Source organism: Dipodomys ordii, unplaced genomic scaffold (genome assembly GCF_000151885.1).
Source record: "Dipodomys ordii isolate 6190 unplaced genomic scaffold, Dord_2.0 Scaffold98, whole genome shotgun sequence".
NCBI classification, from domain to species: Eukaryota; Metazoa; Chordata; class Mammalia; order Rodentia; family Heteromyidae; genus Dipodomys; species Dipodomys ordii.
In genome coordinates, this window is record NW_012267314.1 from 2,342,767 (window position 1) to 2,361,359 (window position 18,593).

Sequence of the window (18,593 nt, forward strand, 5' to 3'; positions counted from 1 at the left end):
ACTAAAACCACATGCCCTCTTTCAGATCTGAAGTCCTATGAGCAGGGCTGGAGAGGTTGCTCAGCAGGAGTGCTCTCCGAGCATGGACAGTAAACACCAATAACTATCACCCCAAGAAAAAGCAAAGCCATCCAGTTCTACCCAACCCAACCCAATCCAGTCATATGAGCTAAGTCGGGCATGGTGACATGACCTGCAGTTCCAGCTGCTCAGGAGGCAGAAGTCAAAGGATCTCTTGAAACTATGAGTTCTGAAGCATCCTGAAGCATTCAGGTCTTTTTCTCAAAACCAAGCAAATAATATCTTACTGAGCTTGAGCCTCATTTAAGTACGATGAAGTTATAATTAATTATCTACTTCATTAAAAAACAATTCCTGCATATACAAGATGCAGGGCACTGACATCAAATACAATGAAAACAGGGGTTATACCGTGGGGGGAGGAACATTCAAAGAAACAAAAAATTCACATGGTACATTCCTAATCTAAAATTTGAAATAACCCTATTTCAGCCGTTGGGATAAGGAAACAAAAAAACCCAACTCCTTACATTTTGTGCCAGCAGACTTTCACTTCTGAGTTTAGAGGAAGTGACCCAGGGCAGAAACTGACAGGCAGATAGAAGCTGAAGGTAAAGAAGAGCACAGAGTGGGTGAGGGGAGGAGCAGGTGAGTATGGGAAGGGAGTGGGCAGACCACAGGAAGCCCGCTGGAAAAGAAATGTCTTTGGCGTTACCTAATTTAAATGCATGAATAAAACAACCCATTGACAAATGAAAAATCTCTCTCTCTGTCTCTGTCTCTGTCTCTGTCTCTGTCTCTCTCTCTCTCTCTCTCTCTCTCTCACACACACACACACACACAGTGAGAAGCACATGCGTTCAGGGTGAGATGAAAGGATGTGGTTGACCAATGACAGCCATTGTCATTACAGCTCTGTCATTTCTGCACTCCATCTGAGGCCTATTTGGATGAACAAACACTTCCCTGAGAAATATTGCACCATAACTTCTGGGTTCATGATTCCAGTAGTTCAAGAAATGCTCACTGCAATCATACAGATGTATAATTGTGGAATCGGAATGATGCTTGTAATCTATAGTCTCAAGCAAAGTGCTGTACTTACAGGTGTTTCCACTAGGTGTCTCTTCGCATACATGTTAAGATTCCAGGGAAAGCAAATCTCTTAGAGAAAGCATTAGATCATGTGGATTGTATTAGAAAACATCTCACTTTTTAGAGGTAGTTAAGAATGACTGTAAGTTAACAGAATGCTTCTTCTTGAAGAATGAAAAGGGGTGTCTTGGTCATGTGTATCATTCTTGCTTTAGAAATGTAGGAGGAACAACACTCAATTGTGAGTGAATGGAAATTCAGATCCTGTGCCTGTGCTGCTCGCAGGGTGAGAGCCTTAATATCCTGCTGTTCAGTGTTCCAGCTGGAAAGTCAGCCCCGTACTAGTTCTGAATGAAGCCTCAGCAGGGCTGTGAACTTGCAGAGCAAGCCATATGGGGCTCCTCAGTGCCTCTTTCTAGAGGCAGAGCATCCTGATGGCCAGCCTGGTACCCTTTCTTGACACCCAGGGACAGCTGGCATTCCAGCCCACATATCAGCCCTCTGGGCAGCCACATGAGACTTCATTAGGGACCTTCTCACTTGTCTATATTTGGCAAATAGTCTTCCCACTCTAACTTGTCCCAGAGTTGAGGTGAGGTCAACGTAAGTCAGCAGATATATCTTTTAAAGCTATACTATTTGCAGAAAAATTTAGTATGCTGCTCAAGAGATGTAGGAAAGGCCAAGATTATTAACTGGTTGAGCTGCTGGTGAAGAAAGGAACTGAGCCTCAAAGTTGAAGGCCAGAATGCAAATTCTAGCTGTATAACTTGCTAGGACATATGGACACTGGCAATCCATGGCTGTAAACCTACCTACCCAGGAGACTGAGATGTAGGGACTATGGTTTGAAGCCAGTCAAGGCAGAGAAGTCCATGAGTCTTTCTTATCTCCAATTAACCATCAAAAGGCTGGAAGTGGAGCTATGGTTCATGTGGCACAGTATCAACTCGAGTAAAAAAGCCAGGAGACAGTGCCCAGGCCCTGAGCTCAGGCCCTGGTAATAGCACAAACACATAGACACATACACACACACACACACACACACATGCATCTAGTATGAAGCCATAGATGATGATATTTTAAAGAGTTGCTGTGAAGACTGAAAACTGACAGCTGTCATTCTGATAGTCTCAGGAATCTGGGGTTCTAGAAGCTTCCAGGAGAAGAAACTATTCTTAACAAAGGCAGCCTTTCCCATGATCATGCAAGTAGTTTAGCTCCAGATTGTCACTACTTTTATTGTCTTACTAGCTTAGGAAATCATAATGTCTGTGAAAGTGTTGTTTCCTATAAAAAGAACTAGCCAGAGAAAGAAGAATTTTGGTGTCAACTCGTAGCAATATGGGCAAATCATCAGTAGATATTGTAAATGTTTTCCTTGTTTTGGCTTCCTTCTAGCCAGTGATGTTTCTATTGCAGAATCCCTGGTCATGGGGAGGAGAGCAGGGGGTGGATATTGATTCACTTTTGTAGAAAGAGCATTGAGCCAAATGTAGCTTGATAAAAGGCAGACTTGAAATGACTGGAGGCCTCAGAGCAGTGCACACACTGCCCAGGTTTCATCAAGAAGAAACATACTGTCATCTGCCAAGAGAAAACATGATCACCATGGATGTGGAAGTAAGGGAGGGAGACAAATTTCAGGAAGCTAAGGGCTGTTCACCACATTTAGCCTGTCTTAGATCATGGTGTCTGGTCTTGACCCAAGAGGCTGCAGTGAGGTGAACTCAGAGATTAGAGCTTGATACTGAAGATCCATTCTGGTAGAGACTCAGTGGGGACCAGGGTGTGCTCATGGAGAAGACTGTGTGGGGCTTATAGTTGAGCATTGAGTTAACAGTCTCTCCTCTCAGCTCATCATGCACCTGCTGACTCTCCCCTTATTTGATCTGGAGTTCAGGACCAGTATGCACCTTTGAAGATAAACCTTTAATTCATCACAAACCCCTGACTGGACCTAAGCACACAGTTTGGACCTGAGAATAACTGACTCCTCCAATTTTCTGGGCTCTAGAGCTCTTGTAGGAGAGAGTAGAGGTTTATATGCATTGGTGAAAAAGGGCTACCCCATGTGTATGTGTGTGTGTGTGTGTGTGTGTGTGTGTGTGTGTGTGTGTGTGTGTGTGTGTGTTTGGGGAATATGTTTTAGGGGAACTCTTGCCTAAATAAATAAGTACTAACCCCATTCTGGAGGACCAGTAGGAATCATGGCTCATCAAACTGGTGTCACAGGACTCAAGATCTTACAAGACAAAATCAATTCCATAAAGAATGGCTACCAGTGCACTTCCAGACATCTGGTCAACCCTACTTATTGGCAAAGGAAATGACTGCTTGGAAAAGCATCTGCTGAGCTGCAGCCTGTGGAAGGTCCTCATTTGCCTCAGCCTAAGAGTATGGTGTGAATGTAGATTGGGGGGTCTTAAAAATCTGGGGTTCTGGAAGCCTACAGAAGAGCAGTAGACCCTTGTATCTGAGCAGCTAAGAAGAGTACCACATACAACGCAACCAATAGCCACCTGTGTCTGGCATATTGTTGGAGATTTCTTGCAATTTGCCTCCTGGTTGTTACTATGGTAGAATGGTCTTTTGGGGCAAAGATTGACACTGAGTGAAAGGCAGCTTTACCGCCCTTAGATTTGTGGAAATTGTGTGTCTGAGCCTTGATTGTCAGGACTGACAGCTTCTTTGGGTTCTATGAAGGAGAAGGAAAGGAAAAGCCTGCCAATCATCTTAGATGATGGATTCAGGATTTTAATGGTGTTGAAAATAAAGTAATTTAAGCATCACAGTTTTTCCTTTTTCTAAAAATTTTTAAAAAGAAGCTGTGGTTCTTAAAAACCATCTGTCAGTTCACTGTCAAAGTGGAGAAAGCAAGGAAGAAATGGGACAAAATGAATGGGGAAGATAATTTTTTAAAAAGGGAGAATTTTCTTAAGTAGAAAAAATGGATTGAAATTAGAACGAGAGAGTTAAATGAACATGAAAACCAACCTTGAAATAATTTGGCTAAAGCCATTGTCCCCCTCCCCCTCTGTAAATTCCCTGGAGAGATTCACAGACTCCTCCCCTCCCCCAATCACTGTGCACCCACTGGTGGGGAGGGCATCCTACGTTCCGCTTCCTTCTAGTCTGCTCTGCGTGACCAGAGGAATCTCTTGCTAATTGGCAAAACGAATGGATTGTTTCAGGTCCCATGCTTTTAGACATGAACTGAGATGGATTTTCTCTCCTGCTTTCCATGGCATGGCGTGATGGGGGCAATGATGTAATGGCAGGTGCTTGCTTACAAGCAGCTCTGGTCACTTAAGGTGCATATTTGCTACTGCCCTGAGCATTCTGTGATTGTGGATGATGACCCCATGAAAGCTCAGAGGTTTCTATGCCTCCTGCAGCTTTGATTTTTGGATTACCAACAATGCACATCATTTTTCTATGTTAGTAACTTTCTATAAACCCACTTTTTACTCTGTTATGGTTCTGTCAAGTGTTAGCATTGATATTTAAGAGAATAAGCAGATTCTTATTTAATCTGTGGGCATTAATAGTGTTAGTTATGTTGTTATTTATTTTAGTGTGGGTATGGGGGTTTGAACTCATGGCCTGGGTGAGTTACCTTGGCTTTTTTGCTCCATACTCGTGCTCTACCACTTGAGCTACAGTTCTACTTCAAGCTTTTTGGTCATTGATTGGAAATAACAGTCTCATGGGCTTTTCTGCCTGGGCTGACTTTGAACCTCAGTATTCAGATCTAAGCCTCCTGAATAGCTAGGATTAGAGGTGTGAGCCACTGTCACCTGGCTAAGAAGCAAATACTTTGTGCCTCAAACTGGAATGACCATTCATTTCTGTGAAGAGAAATCTCTTGGAAGTGAAGTATTTTATTCATTAGATAATGAAATATGTTTTCTATTTTTCAACTGTAGAGACTATCAGGAATGCATGTATTTTTTTTATTGTGAAAATACCATACAGAGAGGTTACAATTACATGGGCAAGGTAATGAGTACATTTCTTATCAAGCATTGTTGCCTCCTCCTTTGTTTCCCCTTCCCATCCCTTCCCATCTCCCTGCCCCCCCTCCTCCCCTCTCCCCTCCCTCCATGCACGTATTTCATGTCATAAACTTGTCATGTCATGTCGTGACTTCATTGGCTTGCCGATATCTCATATTGATGTGAAATTGATCTTTAAAGAAGGTTGCTGCCATAAATATGGATGAGAAAACTATTTCCTTAAAATCTAAATGTCACTGTGAGAGCCAGCTAGGGAGTTTCATCCATGTTGAAGCGTGAAAGCTGTTTTATTAGATGAAACCTGTTATCATACTTGCTTAAAACCTCTTAGCTGTGTACTAATTCCACTTGGAAGAATAGTTTTGTATAACAAAGCCATTTGGAGGTAATTGCTCCCATTCTAGGTAATTGCTACCACTTATTGAGCAGGCACTGTGCCCTGGGTGTTTTCCATGTGATATTTCACTTAGTTTTCTTAAAAAAAAACCCAAAAACAAAACAAAAAACCCCCAAAGCAAACCAACACTATGGTTTCTATGAGTTGGTTATAATGATTTCTGTTTAACAGAGGAGATACGTGCTAGTCAGAGAAATTAAGTGCATTTCATAAGCTGCCACATTTAGCAAGTAGCACAGTTGGAATTCAAGCATGAATCTCTTTGTCTGCCCTCCACATGCTTTAGTGCAGCAGTCCTAAAGCGTAATTTTAGGTGGCAAACTCATAAAATCACCTACATCCCTTTATGCATTCTATTTCTCACCTACGGTTTCCATCTTACGTATAGCTGGAAAAGTCAAGGTTTGTAGTACATCATAAATCTTGATCATTAACTATGCAGAAAAATATCATGAAAATTAATATGTTCCATAATTTTTGTAAGAGAAGTAATCTTTAGGGATTATAAATTTTACATTATTCTCTTTTCCCTGCTGAGACTTTTATTCCATTGTCAGTTGGATTTTATGTCCATTGCATACATTTATGCCTTAAAAAGTCTTCTATTGATAATTCTGTCAAGCATACAAGTTAAATGGCAATTAAGTTTTGTTATAGTATAATTATTTAAGCAAGCCAAACTTACTTGGAGTTGTAATCATAATTATTGATATATAATTCAACAAACATAAATGTGTTGCATATTTTGACTAGTACTGTTAGGTGAAAGAGAAAGGTATTTTAATAGACCATATATTACCTAGTACATAGACAAAGCATACCTTATGAATGCTTTTGAGGTCTGCCATCTGACAAATATCACTTAGTAATTTATCACAGTTCCTTTTAATGGGCAACAGGAAGTTCATGCAGATTTTTCTTTAATTTTGTGGAAGGCAAAGAATTGGAAATCTCTTTTATTGTGTTTTTTGTTTTTCACTGCCATTAGGCTTTTATTCAATTTTAAGTTCCTAGGAACACAAAAAGTCTTTCTCAGGGCTAGGAAGGTGGCTCAGTGGTAGAGCGCTTGCCTTGCATGCATGAGGCCCTGGGTTCGATTCCTCAGCACCACACAAGCAAAAAGAAAAAAGCCAGAAGTGGCACTGTGGCTCAAGTGGTAGAGTGCTAGCCTTGAGCTGAAGAGCTGAGGGACAGTGCCCAGGACCAGAGTTCAGACCCCATGACCGGACCTAAAAAACAAATAAACAAACAAACAAACAAAACACAAAAAGTCTTTCTCAACCCATACCAAATGCATATTATTGTTTTCCATTACCTTTGACCTGTATGCATCTTGTTTTAACTGATGCTTTCAGAAAAGATTGGGGAGTTCTCAAAATAGCAATGTTCAAAACACTTTCTAGCATCTTATTTTTTTTAAAACACAAATTGCTATTTATAAAATATTAAATATTCAGGTCATGGTAATATGCTGCCATGTACTATGTAACCTGCATATCCAAGCTGGTTTTCATCGTGTTGGCAAGGAACACGTGCATTTGTACTGGTCATCCCAGTTCTTCCTGATTACGGCTATGTGCTTTGTATGGAAGAGGAGAAATGAAAGCTGAACTTACATTATTTTGATTTCACCTATGTCAACTACTTCAAAATACGAAGTGGAAGGCCAATACCACGAATGAAATGCTCAGAGGCCGCTGCGTAAAAGACATCTATTCCTGCCCTCTCCCCGGCCCTCTGAATCTCGCCTCATTCCCACAGGTCAGCCACTGCCTTGGGTTTCTGTCCATTTACTCTTTGACTGAAGGAAGTCTCATGTGGTTTCATTTTCATATCCTATAGATTGGGAAGCTGAGTTTTATTGTTGTAATAGTCTACAAAATGTAATTTGGGAAGTTATAGGTTTCTATATGGAAACTCATAATTTGGCGATTTTTAATTTGTTTTTAGCAAATATTTATTGAATTACCTTGTGTACAAAGACTAGGGATGTAGCAATATACATATGGATGTAATAGGACACAGGAGATTATATTACAGTCGGAAATCAACTGGTAAAGAACCAATTGCAAACTAATAAGTCACTACAATGATAAGCACATCTATGGATAAAGGAAAGTACAGTGATAGCATATAAAAGGTGCTTGTTCTCACTGTGATCAAGGAAGGTTTTCTTGACTAAGTGACACACAGATCAGATGGTATAAGTCCTTTGGGGAAGGGACTATTGGGGAAAATTGTATATTCAAGTACTGAGATTAGGAGAAGTACTTTTTTTTTTTTTTTGCCAGTCCTGGGTCTTGAACTCTGGGCTTAGGTGCTATCCCTGAGCCTTTTTGTGTTCAGGGCTAGTGCTCTACCATTTGAGCCACAGCACCACTTCTAGGAGAAATACATTTAAGGATTCTTTAAAAAGGCTAACTAGGCAGGGAAATAAAGAGAAAGAAACACTGAAACTTTCTAAGAAGAGATGGTACTAAGCTTATCTTGGAACAAATTTTCAGGATGTTCAAAGCTTGTGGCCACTGCAGGGGTTTAAGGAAAGAGATGAAAAGTCCATTAAAATGAACGTCACTCTGGGCCAGAGGCAAAGCAGGGATATTGGCTTAGATGCTCTTGCTGGGGTCCAGGACGAAGAGAGCTGGTGCCTCCAGTAGGAAGCTCAAGTAGAGTGGACACTGTAAGAGAGAGGATGAAAGCAAGAGCATTCACTAACTTCCTTATCTAAATTGACCAACTTCTTTATCTAAATTGTCCACACTGTCTCTTCTAAGAAGTCAGGCTAATATCTTTTGTATAGTTAATATAAAGGAAAAAAAGAAGTGGGGCTCCTAATCATATATTTTCTTAAGGTGACTGACAATTACATGGCATGGTACAACAAAGTCTTCAGTGGGTTTGATTGAATAAAATCAGCCATTGCATTATTATTAGAAAGATAACTGGTCATCTGTGGGGGAAAGGGTTCCATAGGGATTCTTTATAGGTGAGTCATCTTTAATAAGTGCTAAAGGATTCAATGTATTTTACAATAATGAAATAATTTCTTGAGAATTGGTTCTGTCTGAGATCTTGCTATGGGTGCTATGAAGATTTACCTTCTTGAACATTTCATCAAACTTAAGAAAGACTGTCATCCCATTTCATGGGTGGTTATCTGAGGAATGAAAGTATCAATTACTCGCAAAAGGTTTCATTCACTTACTATGTCACCAGACTGAAATCCAAGCCTATTCTATTTCAATTAACAGTGCATCCTGTTAACTTTTTCATTACATCTCTATCTTTACCTAAAAGGACTGCTGAATTTCATCTCGCTTTTGCTAATAATATATTCTCCCAATCAATAGGTGCTAAAAATACATTGGTATGAAGAGTTGATAAAGTATTTATAATAGTATCTCAGTAATATTATTTTATAAATAAAAGCCTATCATAGGAAATAACGCATAGGGGAATAAAAATGAATTACTGGTTATTTTAATTTCCAAAGATAATTACTATAGATTTTTTTTCACCCCTGGAAATATATTTCAACTTTTACCTTAATTACTTTGATGTATGAAGGTGGATTTGTGAAAAGTTATGGTTTTATCACATAAATACATGGGATCATTCAGTACAGATGAAAAAACATAATTATCTTTGGGTAGTTGTCAAAAGTGGTTTCAATTCAATATGTCAATTTATGGTACAATGCATCTTGATCAGTGCCATTCCTTCTTTTCCATCTGTCTCTTCCAACCCCAGCTACCCCCTGATTTACTTGGTTCCACTTTCACAAAGTATACACTGAATATTATGAGTGTGTTTGCTCAACCTTTCTCTGTTCTGCCTTTGTCTACTCCACCTCTTCTTGATGACTTCATCCACCCCTCCAACACACCTCAGTTTCCCCCTTTCACTAGACTGGCACCTGTTCAAAGGAGTTAAGACTCTTCCCTGCATATAACATACTTATAGTTGGTATATTTGTGCAGATATGCATATGGCCCTGTGCATGTTTACATGTGTATGTAGGATTTAGTATTCCCTTCCACAGATGGGCCTGACTTACTTCACTTAGCATCATTTTATCTAGGTCTATCCATGTTTCCTGCAAATGACATAATATCATGTTTTCTGATGGAATAAGAATTTAAAGACTAGTGACATATTACAGTACTCTTCTCATATTCAGTGTGGTCAACATAAGCCCAGTTCATGGCACGTAGTAGAAACTCAAGTGTGTACTAATTATAATTGTCGCCAGGACAAATTGCCCTCCAGCTAGGCTGTAATGATTTGACATCCCAGCAACAGGTGAATCTATTCTTTCCACCTCCACAAATATGAATTCCAGTGCTTAATTTTTCCTAGCCGTCTTACTGCTTATTTGTACTTATTTTTACTACAAATGTTTAAGCATTTTCGATGTTTACTTTTTAAGTTTTCTTTCATGCTTATTAATTTGCTTATTTTTACTGTTGTGAAAGAATTTTTTAGATTGTGATTTTATTATATTTTAAGGTAATTTTACAAATACTCCTCTAGTATGTGTTTGATTTTTAAAAATTTAATTAACTAAAAAATTAAGTAACTAAAGTTTCAGTCTTTTAAAAGATGTTGTGGTTTCTCTTTTATTTGCATTTTACAAGATGTCTTATTCATATCTATGTAATGTAAATAAAGCATTTTGGCACTAAAAGATCACGTCTATTCTTAAAATTTGTTGACGGCTGGCGTTAAGAAATCCAGTACCATTTATGTGGACTGAACTTGTGGCACTGGGAGTGTAAGCAGTTCTGTGATTTCAGGAGTTTCAGTGGCTTGTGGATCTTTAACAAGGTTCCTGCTTGTTAAAGACAAAGAATAGGAGGGTTCTTTGCTTTGTTTTCTCATTTGTTTTTCTGTATCCACTGAGTGGATCACAAAGGCTCATCTGGATGAGCAGCTGGGACCTCTGAGGATGGAGGGGATTGGTTACATTTCGGAAAGTAGATAATAGCAATGGCCAAAATAAGTCTGTATCTTCTGCACTTGTTCATCACAAAGGGCAAAAAAATGTATTCACTTCTCAAAAATAATGTGAAGTTAAGTGTATTAATCCTATACTTGGATTTGTTTCTTGATTTGAAAAACATTGAAAAATGTTGAGATGAAACTCTGTTTTCTTTTCTTTTCTTTTTTTGTCTGTCATGGGGCAGGAACTCTGGGCCTGGGCACTGCCCCTCAGCTCTTCATCTCAATGCTAGCGCTCTACCACTTGAACGATAGCGCCACTTCTGGCTTTTTCTGCTTATGTAGTGCTGAGGAATCAAACCCAGGGCCTCATGCATGCAAGGCAAGCGCTGAGCCACCTTACCAGCCCCTATATTTTCTTTTAAAGATTTGGTTTATTGGGTTCTGTAATAAGAAGTGATTGGATGAGTTTTCTTTATTCTGAAACTCACTAGTCACACTACAAATACCCTATCCTTCGAGTTAATGTAATGTGTAACTTTATAAAGATTTGTACCCATAGGTAATTGGAAGTATTTCTTCTCTCCTAGCTCTTGCTCCTACCAGTCGGAGGTCTGTACATGGCTACTGATGGCAGCACTCTTGTAAGTACTTCTCAGAACATGCCAGCATTTAAACATGGCTGGTATGATGAATAAGTAAAATAATATACAAGTTGATTGTTAACTTTGGCTTCCTTTATTGTCCTCTATTAGCTACAATGGAGCCCATAACCCTATTGTCAATTTCAAAGGTCTTATGGTCCGGTACCAATGTAAGATGTGGCAAAAGGTGAAGAAATATAACCATCTATTGAACCAAATTACCTGGTTTAAGAAGATGCTAAATATATAGTAAATATATAAAAAGTAAATATATAAAAATATAGTATTAGTGCAATCTCTAAGGTAACCTCCTTAGGAAAAAGCACATTGATTTTATTGCTATTGAAGGTGCTTTTGGGGAGACAAGTATATGGTCATACATTTGCCTTAGACAGGTAAGTAACTGAGCCAGTGTGGTATCTGAGTTTGATGGGGGGGGATTGATACAGGAAGAACGAACAAGTTTATGTGAGCAATGTCGTGTTTCTCATAGAAGGAGATGAGGGTTGGTGTGGGACTGGAGAGTATACATCTTTTGGCAATCACAGGACTTCATGATGATACATAGACAGAGCTTTGGAGTAGAGCTAAACACAGACTCTGAAGTGTCAAGAGAGGAGTATACAGGCTTCCAGCTGAATCAAGAGGGTGGATGATGGCTTCCAATATTCAGTATTCCAATATTCAATAGAATAGCAAGAAGCAGGTTGGTTTGCTGACAATTTCAAACCCCAGAATAGAAAGAGAGATCAATGAGTAATACTTTGCAAGGAAGCACTGCTTGTTAGTGATGAAAAAAGTAGTGGGAACTTTGTGGGAGAAAGGACAAAAAAAAACCCCTATAGATTATAGCCAGTTATAGTGTAGGAAATTTTCCATCTAAAACAATGAGAAAAGGAATGATGGGTACTTAGACACGAATGGATGGATGTTTTTGGTAATAGAAATATGAATCACCCTGATGAAGACAAATAAGAGGAAGTAAGGGAATACATGAGGCTGACAGTAGATAAACAATGTAAATACATGGCATTAAAAGAAGGTTATATAGTCTGGGGTGAAAGCAAATAGATATCACAGACCTGAGACAAGGAAGTCAGGAAGAATAAAAATCAGGGTAACTGAAATTTATGAGAAATGTTACAACGCTTATACTTACCATGTGTATGTGTCACACAAGCATACCTTTATAGGGGACATAGAGCATAGAAGTAAAAGAAATCGCCAGGGTTGTCAGGCACTTGGGATGTGTTCAATTCTTGCGTTGTTTTACCTTTCCCACTGAGTGGATGCCATCTTCCAACAGGAAATCACTCATCTCATGTGTTTAAAAAGAAATGGAAGTTAAGATAGTAGAGAGAATTTAAAATTTTAAGCACTTTAACCACCTCATTCATGTGTTGAAATATGCTTTTAATATCCACACTTATTATATCCTTCTGGAACTGTAGTAGAGAAGAATTGGATCTTTAATTGACTTTAGTCAAGTTAAAAATCTCTTTTTTTTGGTCTTCCCCTTTTTGGTACAGGGAATGAACCCACAAAGTTGCACTATGCTAGGCAAGCACTTTGCCACTGAGCTACCTCCCAGCCCCTTCTATTGATGGCAGAAAAATATATAACTCATGCACTAGACAAAATAAACACAGATAAGATAATCAAGGGACAATATTACGATCCACACACTCCCACATCTAGAGCTCTTACATCTATAACATGGAACTTGTTTCCGTCGATCAAGGCACAAATGCATTTTGTCCTTTAGTGGAAACTGGCTATTTCTGGATTTTTCTCATTTCACGAGCCATCCTCTACCCTATAGGCTCCATCAGCCTAGCTCCCTGCCTTGGCAATTACCTGTTATTTCTCGTACGCCCATCAGTGCCTATGTGGTGCATTAGCATCTCTCAGAACATTTCTTCCAGCTGCCTTTGCGGTGGTTACTCTATTTTATCCTTCCATTTAGGAAATTAGTTCAATTTTCTGCTGTCATCTGTTGCCTAAATAAAACGCAGCATAGAGGACCTATTTTTGTGTTGGTAGTTTCAGTGGGTTTGACACCTTTGGCCTAATCACACCCAACTGCCCTTCATTTCCACTAAACTAACATTGAACAGACCTACTTGTGTCGGGTGCTCTGCTTGGTGCTGGGGTAGGAAGAAGAGCAGCTCACAGACTCCTCGGAGATGGAGGACACAGTTAAGACCAGTTTGTTGTTTGCTGTTGATGTTTGATGGCTTTGTAGTTGATCATTGAAGTTTGTATAGTGAATCGTGCTCTAGGTTTAAATACTAAACCCTTAAGAATTCCCCGCTGTTGTTAGGCTGAGTTGTTTGTTTCTGGATAGTCTTGTTTTGATGTCTTCTAAAGGAAGCAGCAGAATTATAAAGGTAAACCTGCATAGAGAACCAAAAGTGATGAATTTACCAGCTTCTTCCACTTTTAAGTCTTAAATGTTCTCTAGTCTTACAAGCAGGGCCCAGTGGCAGAATACATACCTATTATCCCAGCTATGTTAGGAGGCTGAGACCTGGAAGATCACAAACTTGAGCAGAAAAGTCCATGAGATTCCCTCTCTGGAGAAAAGTGGGTGTGCTGGCACACACATGTCATGCTAGCTACCAAGGAAATGGAAAAAAATAGGAGGATTGCAGTCCAGGTATCTGCTCAGGTAGGAAGTGAGATGCTATATCAAAAACAACCAAGCTGGGAGCCAGTGGCTCACACTTGTAATCCTAGCTATTCAGGAGGCTGACATCTGAGCATCCTTTTTCAAAGCCTGCTGGGGGAGAAAAGTATGGGCCACTCTGATCACCAATAAACTACTCTGAAACAGCCAGAAGTGGTGCTGTGGCTCCAGTAGTAAAGCTCTAGCCTTGAGCAAAAGAAGCTCAGGGACAGTGCCCAGGCCCAGTACTGGCATAAACAAACAATACCAAAGTGGGCTGTAGGCATAGCTCAGTGGTAAAATGCCTGCCTAGTGATTACAGGCCCTTGAGTACAAATCCCAGTACCACCAAGAGGAATGTCTTCTGGTCTTAGATAAGTGTTAGTAACAACATTTTACCTATTGAATAAAAAACAACCTATTGTTTTTCCTTCAAAAGGTATATTATAGGTTCAGAAAGATAGGACAAAAATAGTTATCTGAAATAAACAATGAAACCAACTAAATCCAGAAGACAGAGAAAGGAGATAAGAAGTACAGAAAAATTCTAAGTTTGATAGCTTACAAATAAAACAATTTAAGAACGTCTAGGACAAGAGAATGAGACAGATGATCTCTCTTCGACTGTTATCCACAATTGTCCTACCAAAGTGCCTAAATGCCGTTGTTTTTAGAGGTAGTGTGAGTGGAGAAAAAAATGCTAAAATTATCTCAGATCAAACCTTTATTATAGTGTTTTCCGAAGAAATCTTCTAAATAAAATTCCTTTGTTACATAATATCATAAGACAAAAATAACATGCGAAAACTTTTCCCTGAAACAACTTCCTACATATGTCGTCCTTCCTGGGTCTGGTTTTTATGCCGAAGAGGAAAAGTTCAGCAAACGTGTGGTTGTTCGTGGCTGGCTGTGTGGTGGGGTTGTTTGCTGTAATCTGGGCTTGTCTGTGGGAGGAGAGTGGTGTGCAAGTCGGGGGCTGGTACTTCCTGTGTTTTCTGCACAGGAAAGACCTGAATTCGCAGCTCAGGAAGCATTTATACCTTGGTCTTTCTGTGGCAACCCTGAGAAGCTATCATCCCCGGCATGAGTTCTGCCCACCGAGAACCCACCTTCCCCTCACTCTGTCTTGGTCAGGGGTGGAGTGGGGGCTTAGCTTTTCACTTATCTGATTAATCGAAAAGAGCCAACACTTTGTGAGTTGGTGTTTAGGTGGGATCAGCATAGCCCTGCGTTGGCATGGCTGTAGTAAAAGTGTTCGGGGTGTGACACGTGAGTCACACTCATGTAGGAGTCTTTTACTCTTGCTCACAAATCTTGTATCCAAAACTCCTAAAGGTTCCCCTTGAGAGGTGGTCTTAGGGCAGAAATAAATGAACAAACAAGCAAGCAAACTGCTCATGTGGACTTTGGATGGGATCTGCCTAGGGGAATCCATTATGGGTAAGGGCTGGAGGGTCTCATTAGCTACCTCTGTTCCCATGATGCCCCGCCTCAGCTCTGCTGCTTCTTGTGTTCCAAATTCTGTTATTTGGAAGGCAAAGTCGAGACAGGAAGCTGCAGAAAGTACTGTGGTTTTAAGGGAAACAGTAGGTTAGGTTGACCTAGAGATTAACTCAACAGAGGCCATTTTACCTTCAAGGCATCTCTTTGTGTGGGTTCAAGTGTAAAGTCAGTTCATCGAAGGGATTTTTCCCCTCTATGGGTGTACCAATTTTGGAGTGAGAAACGTCTTGGAATAACGTTCAGTCCCCTAACTTGGCTGATGTTAGAAGTAAATGGGCATTTAGTACGTCAGATGTGAGTCTATTGGGCACTTTCAGTGCTGTCCTGCGGAATCACTTGGATCTCTTCTCACTGTAGTCACGATTTCATGCACAGAAGGATTGTTTTGAAGGGAGCATGTAGCATTCTTCTTGCTTGGTACAAAGCCCTCCTAAACTCCATGTCTCCTCTTTCCAGTGAGAATTCTTGAAAGAGTAATCTGCTATCCTGTGTTTATTTCCCCAATTCCTGGTCATCTCTCACCTCACTGGAATTTGTCTTATAACCCCACACAGTAATTGTTTTTGCCAAGATCTTTAATGAATCTTTTATTTATCATCATCATCATCATCATCATCATCATCATCATCATTATGTGTGCCTGCCCTGGAGCTTGAACTCAGGGCCTGGGCATTATCCCTGAGTTTTTTTTTCTCAAGACTAGCATTCTACCTCTTGAGCCATAGCTCCATTTCTAGCTTTTGGTGATTAATTGGAGATAAGAGTCTCACGAATTTTCCTGTCTGGGATGGTTTTGAACTGTGATCCTTAGATCTCAGCCTCTTGAATAGCAAGGATTATAGGCATGAGCCACCGGTGCCAGGCTGAGTCCTTTATTTTTTATACTAGTAGAAGTATGTGGTTCGGACCCACCTTTCTCAGACTCTCTCCATCACTTCCATGCTACTCCTTGCTCTGCTTTTGTCTTTGGTTATGTTTTTGCTCAGCCTTCGTATGGGGTTTCTTTTCTTTTGCTCCATTTTACTTCACAGTGACTCTAGGGTCATTCTGTCCATATTCTAGATGGCCTTATCCAAGCTCAAAATGTCTATCATCCATCTTCACTGTTCACATGTGGAGATATTTTTCATTCCCTATTAATGTGTTAGGTAAAACTTTTGGTGGTTGTCATCTAAGAATTAAACTAAGTATTTTTTTTTCTTGTGGTGCTGGACATGGAACCCAGGGCCTGTCCATGCCTGGTACTCTACTGCTGAGCTACATGTCTAATCCTGCAAGTGTTAAAAATGGATAATCATAGGCAACGTTTAACTAATCAAAATGTTTATAATTTTCTCTTAAAAGCTGAGCTTAGTTTTCAAGGAATAAGTAAAGTTGTTTATAGAGAAGACAGATCATGAAATGTGTCTATGGGTTCAGGTTTCTTGTTTTCTTGGCTTGTTTAAGCATTGTTACTTTAAAATGAACAACAGATTTGAAGAAAAATAAAATGCCTTCAAGGTGAAGAATTGCACCATGGGAAATAGCAAATGACACAATAAGAGCTACTTTAACCAGAGTGCTTACTTACCAGCATATCACTCCATAATTTTTGGTGAAGACCAGTCACTATGAAGTGTAATTTTTTTGTTTTTGGTTAGAAATAATTTTTATGATCTTCTCCCTCCATGTACAGATGACTTCGCAGAGGCATGAAGGTTTTATCCATGTCTTCATCAAGTGTAGTTGTAGAAAATAAACTTAACTCATACCCTATCAGCAATATATTTATATCACTTTTTTTTTGTCGGTCATGGGGCCTGAACTCTGGGCCTGGGCACTGTCCCTGAGCTCTTCAGCTCAAGGCGAGCACTCTACCACTTGAACCACAGCACCACTTCTGGTTTTCTGGTGGTTTTTATTGGAGATAAGAGTCTCACAGACTTTGCTGCCTGGGCTAGCTTTGAACTGAGATCCTTGGATCTCAGCCTCCTGAGTTGCTAGGATTACAGGCGTGAACCACCAGAGCCCAGCTATTTCTATCACTTTTTAAAACAATAGCCATTTTATTTTTCCATAGTAGTTTTCTTTTTTGGATCAAACCAAGATCATCTTTGTTTATAGGTAATAGTTCCCTGACAGAATGCCTTCCTCTAGCCCCTAAAAAATTACTATCCTAAGTGATAACCTCTTCTTGTACAAGAAGTGTAATGTTTAGTGACAAACTGTTTGATTCTGAATTTTAATACACCTTAGGTTAAATAGTGGATGCAAGAGTTAACAGTAGTCTATCTAGAAGTCAGTATCACCTGTAATCTCCTGAACTCTATCGTTACACATCAAAGAAGGTTCCTTCCCATACCTCTGTGTATATAGCTAATGGCACCACTTTTAAAAAAGTAAAAGTGTACATCTTCAATAAAAAATATAATAGGTATTTTCAATAGTCCCCAAATTTTAGATCTGAGTTAAGGAAAGTTAAATTCTTCAGAATTTAAGCTTGTCTTTAACACCCAACTGAAAGAAAACAGAAGGGAGAATGTATTAGGAGTCTTACTAATGTATGAATGTATTAGATCTCAGCATTGTGATCCAAGTTTTAATCCCCCTCTTTCAAACTGCCTCATAAAATGTTCTACTGGCTGCTGACTATTTTTACCTACCTAGTGAAAAAAAATGCACATGATGGTCTTGAAACTGACTGGCTTGTGGGTTCTACTTCCTGTGGCGAGGAGGAAAATGTATCTCATACAGGAACCAGTTAAGGTTTCAAAGTCACATCTCTTAAGTGAAACCAAAACTCCTCGTAGTTTATTATTTCTAGAGAATGCAGTTGTTTCTGGCCAGGGAAAACAGCTGACAGTCAGTGACTTGTTTCAGGAGAAGTACCAACAGAGCGGAGCCGTGCTGCTGCTCTCCTTCAAAAACAAGCAGACAGTCTCACTCTACTGAGGTACCATGTTGTCATGGGTCTGGGTCTGGAGCACTCTGAGAAGACCTATGGAAACTCCTCTTTATTCACACACACACACACACACACACACACACACACACACACACACAGACACTCTGATCCCTGGGAATTCTTCAATCCCAACTTTCCCAAAGCTTGCTTCTCATTAAATCTGTGTGTTCTCTTTGCCTTTGACTCTGGCTCATAGCTAAATTTTACTGATCTAAATGTTATGCATATTTGGGGAAAAATCTTGTATATACATAGTATGGGTTATATTGATTTTGTTTTTGATATTTGGCCTATAAAAAATATCAGGTGTATGTGTGTGTGTGTGCCAGTCCTGGAGCTTGAACTGAGGACTTGGTCACCA

General features: G+C 39.7%; 1 protein-coding gene across 7 annotated transcripts in view; it reads left to right on the forward strand.

Annotated features, from left to right (window-relative positions):
* Ipcef1 (interaction protein for cytohesin exchange factors 1) overlaps window positions 1-18,593 on the forward strand; it is a 149,188-nt gene that overhangs the window by 69,576 nt on the left and 61,019 nt on the right. For 5 of the 7 annotated variants that reach the window (XM_013026973.1, XM_013026974.1, XM_013026972.1 and 2 more), the window contains one exon: window positions 11,064-11,117. In XM_013026973.1, coding sequence (XP_012882427.1) covers window positions 11,094-11,117 — 24 coding nt within the window. In that variant the 5' untranslated portion in view covers window positions 11,064-11,093. Of the gene's footprint in view, window positions 1-11,063; window positions 11,118-18,119; window positions 18,221-18,593 lie in introns of those variants that run through there. The other 2 variants (XM_013026976.1, XM_013026977.1) reach the window with 1 other exon arrangement.